This window comes from Conger conger, chromosome 5 (assembly GCF_963514075.1).
Source record: "Conger conger chromosome 5, fConCon1.1, whole genome shotgun sequence".
NCBI classification, from domain to species: Eukaryota; Metazoa; Chordata; class Actinopteri; order Anguilliformes; family Congridae; genus Conger; species Conger conger.
Genome location: NC_083764.1, coordinates 13,332,264 through 13,346,620, shown reverse-complemented (window position 1 = coordinate 13,346,620; position 14,357 = coordinate 13,332,264). Strand labels below are relative to the sequence as shown.

The 14,357-nt window shown below is 35.4% G+C and overlaps 1 protein-coding gene across 11 annotated transcripts in view; it reads left to right on the top strand.

The window, feature by feature from the left end:
• The window catches only part of trdn (triadin), a 77,681-nt gene that overhangs the window by 41,615 nt on the left and 21,709 nt on the right, over positions 1-14,357 (top strand). For 9 of the 11 annotated variants that reach the window (XM_061243382.1, XM_061243381.1, XM_061243380.1 and 6 more), the window contains exons 14-26: positions 1,564-1,608; positions 2,866-2,895; positions 4,036-4,074; positions 4,219-4,251; positions 7,575-7,601; positions 8,668-8,727; positions 9,641-9,691; positions 10,447-10,494; positions 10,921-10,968; positions 11,778-11,819; positions 12,473-12,496; positions 12,605-12,658; positions 14,081-14,128. In XM_061243382.1, coding sequence (XP_061099366.1) covers positions 1,564-1,608; positions 2,866-2,895; positions 4,036-4,074; positions 4,219-4,251; positions 7,575-7,601; positions 8,668-8,727; positions 9,641-9,691; positions 10,447-10,494; positions 10,921-10,968; positions 11,778-11,819; positions 12,473-12,496; positions 12,605-12,658; positions 14,081-14,128 — 549 coding nt within the window. The remainder of the gene's footprint in view (positions 1-1,563; positions 1,609-2,865; positions 2,896-4,035; positions 4,075-4,218; positions 4,252-7,574; positions 7,602-8,667; positions 8,728-9,640; positions 9,692-10,446; positions 10,495-10,920; positions 10,969-11,777; positions 11,820-12,472; positions 12,497-12,604; positions 12,659-14,080; positions 14,129-14,357) is intronic. The other 2 variants (XM_061243383.1, XM_061243384.1) reach the window with 2 other exon arrangements.

Here is a 14,357-nt window from a genome sequence, read left to right as displayed (position 1 = left end):
ACTGCACACATTACAAGGGCCTTAACTATGAGCAGGTTTAGTTTAAAAAACGCAGCTATAAAATGGAACTCATATTAGTTCAAGCCAATTAATTGAACCTTATTGTGAAGTGTTACCTGTTAACTTTTGCCAGGGTGGACTTCACCCCAGATAACCCCACTGTAGGGCAATGTGTTCACTCTGCTCTGTGTCCTACGTATAATTGGCTGTGTTGTCCTCTTTGTATGCATTTCTTGATTTTTATTCTTGATTTTAATCAGGCTTGACAGTCCGTAGGTTGATTCACCTCGTTACTGGCATGAAGCCCCCCCACTGATAAATTGGATGCTATTGCTTATGCAATAGATAAAGTCACTGAAGAATATCATTGTCTGTCACGAATGATCTATTTGTCAGATTGGTGCCAAAAACATTTAATCCACACATTCATAATATAACCACTATTATTCTTAATGCATACATTACATACTGTTTGTTATGTTCTGAATTGAACTAAAAAGCTGTGATTTCAATTCTGTTCAGTTTACATCAAGAAAGGTTTATAAGAACAAAAGATTAAAAAATGATACGGTTGTTTTTATAACTCAGATTATGTTCATAGCTGGAGGGTACAATAAAAACTATTGAAATGCTGCACGGTTTAATAAAATTGTTCACAGTCTCACTGAAAGCAATTGAAGATATGCTCTCGGCTTGATTTTTCAAAGGGAAATGATTTAAACACATCGCAAAAAGAAATATTTAGGTCAAGCTTTTCAGATACCCATATCCAAAGCAACTTGCACAGCAATTTTTCTCTTACAGAAGTAATTCAGGTTAAGTACCTCACACAGGAGTACAACTGCAATATCCAAATAGAAATATGAAATATGAAATACACCTTCTCAGTTAAAGCCCAGTCCCCTTATCCTACTAGGCTACCCTGAAAATGTATACAGAGCTTTTTGTGTGCAGTATTAGATAGATTTCATCTCCTCGAAAGGTTGCCGTTTAATCAAAAAGTGTCACATTAATTCTGACAAATTCAAGCAATCCAACTTTCTAATAAAGCTGTCATATTCATATCCGGTGACTTACAGCCACCACTTTTAAAATGAATTCCAGTAATAACCTTTTGATGTATCAATGTGTAATATGAAAACTTCCTTACCCAACTTGTACAAACACACATTATTAGACAATAGTTTGCAATATATTCTCTGTAAATAATAGAAATACAGACCTTAAAATTCAAGGTTCATTCTTTATTACTAGGCACAATATTTAGCTGATTTATGAAATCTAATGTTGACCTTCATTTTTAATGAGAGGCTATGTCTTAATTCACCTTTAACCCATGAGCTACTCAATATTCTTACAATTTGTATATTCGTATATACGAAGTATTTCCACCAAGAACAATACATTGACTACGTGTAACATAGCTACTGGTTGATGGATCAATACCGATTTGGATTCATAGAGAGTTTGTTTGATTGCTGGTTTATTTATGGATCATTTAGTTGATTTACTGAGTTATTTATTGCATTTGATTCATTTATCAATTTTATGATTGCTTTGCAGGTTCTAAGTTCCTGAGGGATTCAAAGCTTAAGCTCAAGGAAGCAGGTGAATCTTTAACTATCTATGATATATGTATGTTACTGTACGTGAGCAGAAGGGGTGGACATGAACCAAAATGTCTACACAAAATGGTGCCTCAGGCAGTTGAATTCATCTGTTTTGTACCTTATGTACCTTGTATGTGCAAATCAAATTATATCAAACATTTTGAATGAACAAGTTACATTAGATTACATTATAGTCATTTAGCAGACGCTTTAATCCAGAGCGACATACAATAAAGTGTGAGTCATTACCATGGACAAGTGCACTGAAAATGCTAGAGGTTCCAAGTGCCAGCGTGATGACATAGATAAAACTTGAACCCTTGTAGAATAATCAGATAACTGACCAAGTAGCAATACCACAGTTTTGGAAACTAGAATACCACAAATAGTAAAATAATGAAATGCACTGGTGTGTGAGAAGGTTGTGGTGAGAATGTTTGCTGCTATAAGGGGTTAGTGAGGACTAGGGGATCTGTCGTGAGAATGCTTGCTGCTATAAGGGGTTAGTGGGGACTTGGGGATCTGTCGTGAGAATGTTTGCTGTTATAAGCGGTTAGTGGGGACTGGGGGATCTGTGGTGAGAATGTTTGCTGTTATAAGGGGTTAGTGGGGACTGGGGGATCGGTGGTGAGAATGCTTGCTGCTATAAGGGGTTAGTGCGGACCGGGGGATTGGTGGTGAAAATGTTTGCTGCTATAAGGGGTTTGTGGGGACTGGGGGATCTGTGGTGAGAATGCTGTTATAACAGGCCACTGTGGAGCCTGGAATCCATGATGAGAATTGGGCTATAACAGGTTATTGATGTGTGGCAGGTTCATAAAGAGACTGCTTCTGCAACATTTGTCTTATGTAGCAGAAGTTCATGATGAGTTCATTTGATTGATAGCTATCATCAAATCACATTGTGAAATCTGATTAGATTTAAGAGCCGTGCATATCCTTTGCCTGCATACAGAATATAAGAAATTACTTGCATACAATTGAGCATATCAGACCGTTAGACATCTATAAAATATATTCAAATTATCATTTTTCTTTACGGCTTGCAGGAAGTTGGTTTTATTTAGGTTTCATTTTGTTTATATCAGATGGAAATCTTTTTTTGAGGTTGGAAAAACCTGGTTTAAGAAGGATACAGTATTGTTTGAATGTTTATCACAGAATGCATACTGCAGGGGAAAGTAATCAACAATTTTGAAGTGATGGTGGTTATCCTAAGCTGTTGTTATGAAATAACATCTTATTTTTATTGCAGTTAAACCGGAAAAAGCAGAGAAGAAAGAAGGTAACTATACACTTCTAATTGTAATTATCTCAATATGAATTGTACAAACATGAATATTAATTCTGGAACATTTATAAATGTCTGTATGTTCTCGTGATGATTACATAATTTGGATATGAAAAATATTAAACCTTATTCAACATACTCTCAGTGAGCACTTTATTAGGTATTTATTAGACTACTGTTGTAGCCTTTCCACTTAGAGTTATGATGCATTGTGTGTTCAGAGATGCTCTTCTGCGTACGTTCTGTTGTACTGTGTTGTTATTTGTGTTACTGTCACCTTCCTGTCAGCTTTGACCAGTTTGGCCATTCTCCTCTGACATCTCTCATTAACAAGGCATTTCTGTCTGCAGAACTGCTGTGCACTGGTTATTTTGTGTGTTTCACACCATTCTTTGCAAACTCTAGAGACTAGTGTGCATGAAGATCAGCAGTTTATCAGATACTTAAACCACCCTGTCTGCCACCAACAATCATTCCACGGGCAAAGTCACTTACATCACATGTTTTCCCCATTCTGATGTTGATGTGAACATTAACTGAAGCTCCTGACCTGTATCTGCATGATTTTATGCATTGCACTGCTGCCACACAATTGGCTGATTAGATAATCACATGAATAAGTAAAGTAAAAATGTTTATAATAAAGTGCTCGGTGAGTGTGTATGATCATAGATCCAACTGGTACAGTAGATAGTCAGTCATATTTTCAGTCCAGTGTATGGTCATTTCATAATGATAAGAAATAATAATAATAATATGTTTTATAAATAACATAGATATAACATACTGTAATAATAAAATGCAATTAGAATAATCTATGCTAACATGCTAGCCTCTTAATAAACAGTAACCTTTATTAACAGGCTAGCATCATTAGCATATTCATTATTGAATGTAATGCTTAGTTCTTCATCAGAGTATTTCATTAAGCGTATGCTCTTCCTTGCAGGCAAGAAAGTAATAGAAGTTAAGAAGGAAGGCATGATCTTAATCTTAAAGTGCATTTTAATCTATGATAATTGCATTTGAATGTACCTTCTTGAAATTACTGCTAAGGTTTTGATCATCATTCAGTACACTTTCAAGATGTATTTTAAATAAGCCTTGATTAATCTAATTTTCTCTACATTCCAGTTAAAACCAAGGAAAGGGTTTTAAAGAAAGAAAAGGAAGGTATGGCATTCAGACTGCATGGGTTGTTGTGGGATGTTTTGTTTGGATTTGATTATGCTGTAATTATATTCTCAATATTTTTGAGAATATTAAATACATCATTAAGCGCTGGTATTCGGCGCATTGTGTTTGTGTGCTTTGCAGTAAAACCCTTGAGAAAGGCTGCAGTGAAAGAAGGTATGTATGACTCAGCAGTAATAGCACTACTTCATACAGGCACCTTGTCAGTAACTTCCTTCTATTGTTTGAACACAAGGTGCTTTGTCGTTAACTCAGACTAAAGCAAGTGCCACTTTTTTATGTTAAGTATCTACAATTCAGTGTTCACTGAAGTGAACAAAAAGGAATCACAATGATGAAAACACACAGCTCTTTCTTAAATCCACCCCCTCTTCAAATGAAAGGCCATTGTTTTCTATGTTTTCTATCCCAGGGGACACATTCAAAATGTGATTGATTTGCAATTTCAATGGTGTTGTTCAATCTCATTGTTAGCAGCACGCACACCTGAGACCCGAAGCTAATTTCTGTACCGTAGGCCCCATCACCATTCCAGATTAGACCCCTTCAGTGCTGCACAGCTTCAGATAGGACTATGGTACAGAGATATACATTCAGTAATCATCAATGACTGAATCATTTGGCTCAGTTTGATAATTGGGAACAAAATAATTAAGGGAAATAAAATAAATTGAATTTGATTTTGGGAACTTCTGGGAGAATCACGGTCACCATCATTATTTTGCACTTTCATACGATGTAATGTATGTAATGTACTGTAATAACAAAATTACAGGAAAAGTTAACCCAGCACAGTATTAATTTCATAATTATTTACATTATTTAGTTGTTACCTGCACTTAGCGCATTTGTTCTTTGTCTGTGATTCCAATGAGAATCAATACCAAACTGACTCTGCATTGCATGCCTTCATAATTTTGCTGTGTTGTGTTGGAACCTTTAAACACATTGACTGATAAAAAAATAGTTCCTTAGATATTGTCTGTAATGAACACACACTAGTACAAAAGCTAAGATAACTCCAGCAAATGGTTTAACTGAATCTGTGGAAGGTCACGTCTGCGCCATTATTGGCCATCTTGGTAGAACCTGTAATAACTCATTTCTGACAGCTGAAAAGACGAAAGAGTCTCACTATGTACACTTGCACAGTGTGGACATTCATTTTTCTCTAACTTGAAAATAAACACTGATTTGGCCATTATATTTATAGAAGGTGAAATGTTATCTTTAATTATACATTAGAGTTTAATTACAGTCTAATCCTTTGAGAAGTTAATCTATAACCCTGTGAATAGTAGTTTTTTGGATTGTTTTTTTCCCCTCTGAATTCCATGTCAGTGTAGTCTAGATTCCCACTGCTTTAAAATACAAGTAGTGATTAGTACATCAGTATTTACATCTTCAGCAAAAAACACTCTTACACTTTAAAGGGTTAAGGAATATGTTTACTTGAAGCTCAAGTTATTCACAGAGTGATAAGCACAGTAGTGAATGTTTCTTTGTCTCACAGTTTACAAGGGACCGAATAACGAGCTTAATGATTTAATTACAGATAGGAAGGAACAGCACATAGGTAATAGTCCTCCTTCCACAAATATAATCGCTTAGATTCCAAAATTAACATGACAAGATTCAAATATATTTAAATACCTAAAATGTGTTTATTTGAATGCTAATGCCTATTCATACAATAATTTTGCCCAAAGCATTTAAGATACCTTCGGGAAAATTATTCATGCCTTATCATTCTTCAATGCCATTCTCAGTACCATTCAACCATTGCATCCTTTTTCACATTTCTTTCAGACACTGATATGCATAAGAAAGAAATAATGAAATAAAGCTTAAAAATATGAAAGAAAACCGAATATGTCATGGATTCCCATGTGGCATTATCACAGAACAGTTCCTCTGTCATTTAATCAGTCTGATGTGTCCAAGTGCTCAGTTATATTTATTCAGGCTATCACATCAGACACTGCTTTTTGGTAACTTTCTTATGCGAGCAGGTGAATTGATGCATTTCCTGTCCTCAAACGCGTGCCCCAAATTGAGCAATCACGGCCGTAATTACGCAATGGAAAACGGAGCTGAACAAAAGCATCCTGCCTTTCCCGTTGTCTGAGATCAAATAGTGTCTTGCAACACTGCCCCCTGCTGTCGAATTGTTGCATTAGTTCACGTCGGAATTCAATCAAATCGAGTCTTTTTCTTTTCTTTTCTTTTTTTTTAAATGACTACTGGAATTTTTTATCAATAGTAGGAAGCTAATAAATTTTATGATATCAAATGCAGGCCAAATTTTATGTTGCAATTAATGTATTAATGCAAACGCTTTGTAACATATTGCTCAGAACGCAAACCGATCCATCACCCTAAAGCTTTTAAGCTGCTCTGGCTGATGTAACGGGATGAAATATGACGGTCGCAAAATGTTTTATGTTGATGAAATCTTTAGCATTATTGAGTGCATGGAATTAATTTAACTATGGAACTCAAACATGTTTGCATCAATCTCCAAAACACAACATGGTGGCCGCATGCATGAACATATTGCTAAATACACAACTCCTACATTATAGACTTGTAAAAATGTACATGTAAAGGCACATTGATTCTGGCATGTTAGCATGTCAGGAGTTTTCCTATTGAAATCCATACATTGTAAAAACGTGAATAACAACAGTTGAAAGCCTTCTTGAACTGACAGCTTTTGTCTCAATTAATAGCCCAGCCTGCTGCAGTGAAGACCAAGTGTAAGGATAATATACTACGTACCCGTCCAATGAAAGCCACAGTAGTGGAGGTGTTGTTGTGACCTTGAACAAGTTACTTGAGTTCCTTCAGTAAATGTCCCGCTCGATGCCTGGATGCGATTTAAGTCAGCCTTGTAAAAAATGCCTACTGTGCAACTGCATTGCAATGCAAATGGTAAATGGTTGGCATTTATATAGCTCCTTTATCCAAAGCGCTGTACAATTGATGGTTCTCATTCACCCATTCATACACACACTCACGGCGATTGGCTGCCATGCAAGGGCCGACCAGCTCGTCAGGAGCATTTGGGGGTCATGTGTCTTGCTCAGGGACACTTCGACACAGCCCGGGCGGGGGATCGAACCGACAACCCTCCGACTGCCAGACGACTGCTCTTACTGCCTGAGCCATGTCGCCCCACATGCATGTTTTTGGCCTCATACTCATTTACATATAGATTATTTATTTGCCCCCTCACTTCCATAATTGTTAAATATGGACACGGAACCAAAAAATGACAGTTCCTGTTGCTGAAAAAAATAACATTCAAGGAAAGACCGCTTGTTGAGATAACTGTAAATGGTTCACACCATTGCAATGGGTCAGCTATGCCATGGTCAGCCAAGTCATTCATTTAACACAGTGTTTGTGTGAACACTGGACATTTGTTCGGGAGCATTTTGTTTCAACTGTAAATGTTTTCTAATGATTTTTTTCAGGAAAAGCGGTGACTGCAAAAACAAAAGGTACATTTTGTATTTCAAGTTTTTAGTGGCAATTTTACTATTTACTTTTTTGGACAAATTATATTTTTTGTGAACAGACCTTTGCATTTTAAAATGTCATTGACCGCTGCAAAGTTTATTCTGAGATGCAGTTAATCCATTATCTATCACATTTGGACATTCATCTTCTAATGTTGTCTGTCATTCTGATGCGATGTGGAGTATTTTATAACAGCATAGTTTTGCAGTGATGAAGTTTTATATGTAGTCATTCCGTGTTAAATCAACTTTATTCATAATGAGTATATTCTGTGTATATTGAAATTAATAGATGGGCTTCATACAGAGATGAACATTTTTAACAGTCTGTTGTCTCTGATTTGTTTTTTCCTCAAGGAAAAGTTATGTGTCATAAGATTAGATTAGTCTGTGCTCACAACTAAATGCTTCACATTCTTCCAAATTGCTGCTTAGATATAAGTAGGCCTGAAAGATAACATTATTAAAACCAGATATAAATAGTTTGTATTAGGATTATTTTGTAATTCTAGTTCACAATATAGCAGTCAATCAGATGTATACAGTTTATATGATAAGCCCATAACAGTAACTGATATATGGCACATTAATTATATTGTTGTCATGGATTATTTTCCATTTTATCTAGTTTGAAAAATTTGGTGCCCCAAAGTAACAGCTTTCAGAGTTTCTGTGATTTGAGTTTTGTGCATTTTTAAACTTCCTCTAAAGAAATAAAAAAGATAATGAAAAAAGTAATTCTGGAGTAGTCAGCATTGATTTCATGGCTTTGCTAATTGCTAAATGCATTGTTAAATTGTGTAGTGCGTTTGACTTTCACAATGTCAGTGGCCAAACTCATCAACTCGTAAACAATGGGAAAGTTCAGGACTGTAACAGACTGTTATAATGGCTGTGTCTGTAATGGTTAGAATGGCTCTCTTTGACCTACAGCTGACTATCAGCAAATAGCATATACTCTGTAACTTACTGAAACCTTCTGTTTGATAATAATTATATGAGAAAGGCTGTGTATTTTTAAAATTTTATTTGATGAATTTATATTTAGTGGAAGACGTTTCAAAGAAGACACGTGAAGAACTGGCCCGTGTTTTACTGAAAAAGAAAGGTATATATGTTTCCTGTGTGTATAGTTTGTGCATTGAATCTTTAATGTAATTGTTTTATACTATTTCAAGATCCAGCAATTCTGTTTCAGACATCTCCAAAAAGATTTGATTTATGCAGACATGAAAGGAATAGTGTGCAATGTCAAAAATTGATTATGGCAAAATTAATTTTGATCCTAGTGTGCTTTCAGCCACCACTGGAGGCACTGCTGGCAGCAATATTCTCCTAAATCCCAGAATCCCCTGCAGGGCACACCAGCCTCTGCTCTTAAAGAACCATACTGTGTTTTGTACCATGCTGAACTTTTTGTTTGTTATTCAAGACACTTAACTTAAGTATTATGTTAATAATTATATATAAATACTTATAATTTCTTTCTGCTGGCTCTCAGGAGGATAAAGGTATATTGTGTACTTGTGTGTCTGCTTTAAGTACATTTTAAGTGCATTATTAAGATCTGATGCAGCAAGATATCAGACACCTTCTGTTTAATACTATTAGCATAATTTTGCCCAAAGTGCAGCCGAAACCTTGTCTTTTGTATCCAGAGTCCTTCACTCAGGTCCCACTCTGCTCACTTTAAACTACTATGAAGAGATGCATTATAGGAAATGTAGTATACCTTCAACCATGCAGTTTGGTTTTTTGAGGTAACTGTTTTGAACAAGACCCACATGTCAAAGTGCCTCAGTGTGTTTCAGCAAGTAGCCACAGTGTTCCGGAAACAAGCTAAATATTTCTAAAGTATTAAACTGTCGATTAATCGACCAAACATTCTTAAAAAAGAAACATTGATTTGCTTCTGAGACACCTCTCTTAAAGTGTCCTTCAGCTGTGTTTCTCTTGATGATGAATATAAGGCTAATCTATTTTGTACTTTTGGTTTAATTCAATTGCTTTTACTGTCTTAGAACCAGAAGTTCATAAAAAGGTGCCTGTCGAAGCAAAGCTGAAGAAAAAAGGTACTGTGCATTTAAATACATTCCTTTTTCTTTAAACAAAATATTCTCGTAAGGTTTATTGAAGACAGAAGGTCACATATGCATTCCTCTTAAAATAGAATGCATTTCTTATACAAATACATATACCTATAGCACCTCATGAAAATGTTTAGCTCATTTAAATTATGTTGAGACACTGTGATTGTACTGTAAAATTAATCAAAAATATCTATAATCTATAATAACTCAAAGCTAGTCAGATAAGAAGGTTCTGGTAGCTGACCTAATATGCAGTATCCAGCCTTAGATACAATCAGGTCCTAGCTAACTGATCACCACAAAACCACACGTTATTTTCTTTTTTATGAACCAGCTGACAAATTTGCTAGTAAGCAAGGTGTTTTACTTATGAAATAAGTACTTTTTTCAGCGATACAGAAACATATTTTTGCATATCCTTGCATCATTTTCATCATGCACGCAGATCTGGGTAAAATACTTAATGCTTTTGGATTCAAATACGTTTTGACACTTGGCTGTTGGGCCCTCGAGCAAGCCCCTTAACCCCACATTGCTCCATCGGGGTTAGTGTATCCTGCTTAGTCTAATCAACTGTTGGTCACTTTGCATAAAAGTGTCTGCCAGATAACATTTAATGTCAAAATATGTATGCACATACACAACACAAATAGTTTATATTCCCTGCTCAGTAAAGGATAGGACCGCATGATTTCTGTTTCTGCTGTGCTAATTTTCTCATTTCACTCATTTTCTAGAGCCTGAAGTTGCAAAAAAGGAACGTGTAGCACTACCTAAGAAGAAAGGTATCCTTTTGAAAATGATTTAATTAGTTAATTTACTTCAATAATTAAAGTTGATTGTTTTACTTTTTATGAAAAATTCATATTTAATGAAAAAAATCTTTTGAGATTGGATTGATTCTTTTGTTGGAAAATAATTATTTAACCAATCAGCTTGCTGCAATAGATGAATTTCAAAAAATGTTTTGGATGGCATCCAGGCAATGTTTTCAAAAAAATATTTTCTGTGAAGTATAATTATATCTTACATACCAGGGAAATTGTTTTTTTTTCCATGAAAATTTGAAGTCCGCCTCAAAGCACATTTTTATGATTCCTGTGGCGTTCTACTAATCTACTGTTCTACTGGTTAATAAAGCAAAAATACTGTGAATGCCTACCAATCAATCAACATTTAATTCAAACTGTTTCTGTAATGACTATTTTCAGCAGCAGAAGTGGTTAAGAAAGCACCTGTAGAGCCACCTAAAAAGAAAGGTAAATTCATCAGGAAATTGTTCACTAATAGACTTCATTTCCTACATTGAATAATGTTCTATAATGTCAGCGATATACAGAAAATGTTAAAGAAACAAAAAGCCATTGTGGTTAGATTGAGGGAACTTTAGTTTGGTAATGCGTTATGAAAAACTGTTGCGCTTCCCTCAGAAAAGACAATGCATTGTGCTGGTACTACAATAATGAGGAACGGCTCTCACTAATTACTGGTTGTCTCCATCCTTTCACTTACAGTATAGTCTACACAGAAATTTTACTTTAGACATCCATTGACTGAAGCAAAGAAACAGAACAATAACCTTTGTATTATGTTTGGGGTCAATTTGACCCCATTCAGTGTTTGATCTCTTAAAAACCAGTTAAGCGTTTATCATAATTATACTGTCTGATTTGTCTAATTTTCTAATTTGGTGGAATTAAATAGTAAACATGCAATAAACATAATGCTATGATAAGTCTTGTGTACCAACTTGGCCTATAAATGTGTTGTGGGGGGTTTGTTTGACCCTCTGTAGTTGTATACTGTACCTTGGGCTCTAAAATGAGATGTTTTAATATTTATGGATAAAGGGCTAGTAATTTGGGAGACAATACAGAGGCGACACACTCAAAATTATTCTATTACAATAATTTAAACTGTAATAATTTGTTTCACCCCAAATGTAAAACTAAAATAAAAAATCTAAAATCTAAAAATGATAAAATCTTAACATAATACAAGGGTTAAAGCAGACTGTTATGACTGTGTGCATTATTTAATTCTGAAGTATGAATAAATCTTTCTTTAGAAGTTGCCAAAAAAGCAAAGACAGAAACACCAAAAAAAAAAGGTATTTCCATTTCGTCATTCTGTTGCCACAGGAAATCCATCATACACAGCACAAAAATAGGAAATTGCATTACATTATATATTTGCCGAATGTCATTTGAATAAGCTAAATGTTACAAATTTACAAAATGTTATTGTTTATAGAATCCCAAATTAAAATTTAGAGACTGTTGAATTACATAATCAAAGGTATAACTGATGGTGCATGTTAATATTAAACAAGCATACAATTGTAGTTTATTTGGCTGTTCTTTTACTGATGACATTCAGTGTGCCATGGGTACTGTAATACAATCTAGTGCAGGGGTGTCAAACTCCAGTCCTGGAGGGCCACAGTGTCTGCTGGTTTTTGGTGCTTTTCAGCACGAGAGATACATTTCAAAGTCTTTCATTGGCTAAAGAGTACACACACCTTGTTCTCAAGGCCTTAATTGGCTGCTGATTGAAAGGAAAGCACAAACACCTGTAGACACTGCGGCCCTCCAGGACTGGAGTTTGACACCCCTGATCTAGTGCATTACACATAGGCTTCTTTAAAAGTAAGAAAATGTTTCCAAAACTTTGAGTTATGAATTTCAAATGAAAATAGAAAATAATCTAATAAATTAATAGAGCTCTAATACTGGATTATTTTCTCATTTTCTCCTGATATAGCACCTGTTATAAAGGAGCCTGAAGGTAAAAGAGGTTTTTGTTGTTTATTTAACAAGTTTATGTTAAATATTTGATAGACTTATTTGTGCTCAAAAGAATGTCCAAATGTCACGAGTGTTATTTGTGTTACAGTTGCCCCATGTCAACCTATGCCAGTGTACTGCCCAGCACCCCCTGGCTGGTATGGTAAGTACTGCAATATTCTTAAATATGTCTTTTGTCTTAGCTGAGATAACCGTGTTTGATAACACGGCTTTATAGCCTTTAAGAGTCCTCCAGTAGCAATATAGCAATACATTTGAGCAGTCATTATCAACCATTCCATTACCATGCTAGTCAACTTGATTATTTATGTAATCACTGCTAATTATGTCATTGCTTGTTGATTCACAGAGTGGTCTGAGTAATACTGACAATATTGTGCCAATAATATTCACATTTACATTCAGTGAGCATTTTATTAGGTAGACCTGTACACCAGCTTGTTAATGCAACTATTTAATCAGCCAATCATAGTGGCAGCAACTACATGCATAAAATCATGTGGACATAGTCAAGAGGTTCAGCTGTTTTTGAGACCAAGTGTCAGGATTGGGATGAAGTATGATCCAAGTGACTTTGTCCGAGGAATGATTATTGGTGCCAGACTGGGTGGTTTGAGTATATCTGTAGAGTAACTGCTGATCTCCTGCGATTTTCACACACAACAATCTCTAGAGTTTGCAGAGAGTGGTGCGAAAAACTAAAAACATCCAGTGAGCAGCAGTTCTGGGGGGAGAAATGCCTTGTTAATGAGAGAGGTCAGAGGAGAAGGGTCAAACTGGTCAAAGCTGACAGGAAGGTGACAGTCATGCAAATAGCCACACATTACAATAGTGGCATGCAGAAGAGCATCTCTGAACATACAACACATCAAACCTCTAAGTGGATAGGCTACAGCAGCTGAAGACAAATACATCTAAAAAATAAGGCTAATAAATACCTAATAAAGTGCTCAGTGCATATAGGCCTATTTAAAAATTCAACATTTGGTAACACTTAGTTTAGTGTTCACAATTAACAGGGTTAATTGTCTATGTTATGTAATTTGCAATTGATGCCCACTGACACTATGTGAAATTAGATAGATATTGTAATCGAGGTAATTATATGTTAATGCAGTCCACCTTTTCGAATTTGATGCATGTATTTGAGTTGCATCCTACATTAGCTCTACAGTAAATTCCATGAAGGTTAAGCCTCTTCTTCTTAGAAGTCGTTATCAAATGTGTATTCTACTTCTAAAGGGAATTTGTGTTGGAAACTGAAGCCTCCGGTTTCATTTCCCGAATTCTCTTGGCCGTTCACACAGGATAATTTGCATAAAGCTCATTAGTCTCTCATTATCTAATTAGTCAATGCTTAATCACAGCCAATGATCTAGTTGTTTGTTAATTTACTGACCATGCATATGCGTAGGATTTTCAGTGAGCTTCGGGCCCAGTCGTTGAAACGCTGAGCTCTATTTAGAAGTCAATCCTCAGTTTTAAATATATTTTTTGCAGATGAATAGTTTGGCTGTAGTATTCATTGATATATTTTTGAGTATCAACACTTTTTTCTTTCCAGTGCACCACATTATTACAGACAATCCATTGCCACCTCCTGTTGTGACAGGTATTTTATATCATTGTTATGGTCAGGCATTGCAAGCATTTGCTGAATACTATATCAGAATGTGGTTGCAATTTCTGTGCAGTACACTAGAGGGATTTATTTTTTACCTAACCCATAACATTTTATAACTTTGCTGTGGCATTAAAGCAGTGATAAAGTGGAGCTTTAAAACTTGTGAGCATGTTAGCTGGTTTGTTCTATCCTCCTAAAGCTTATGCGTGGCATATAA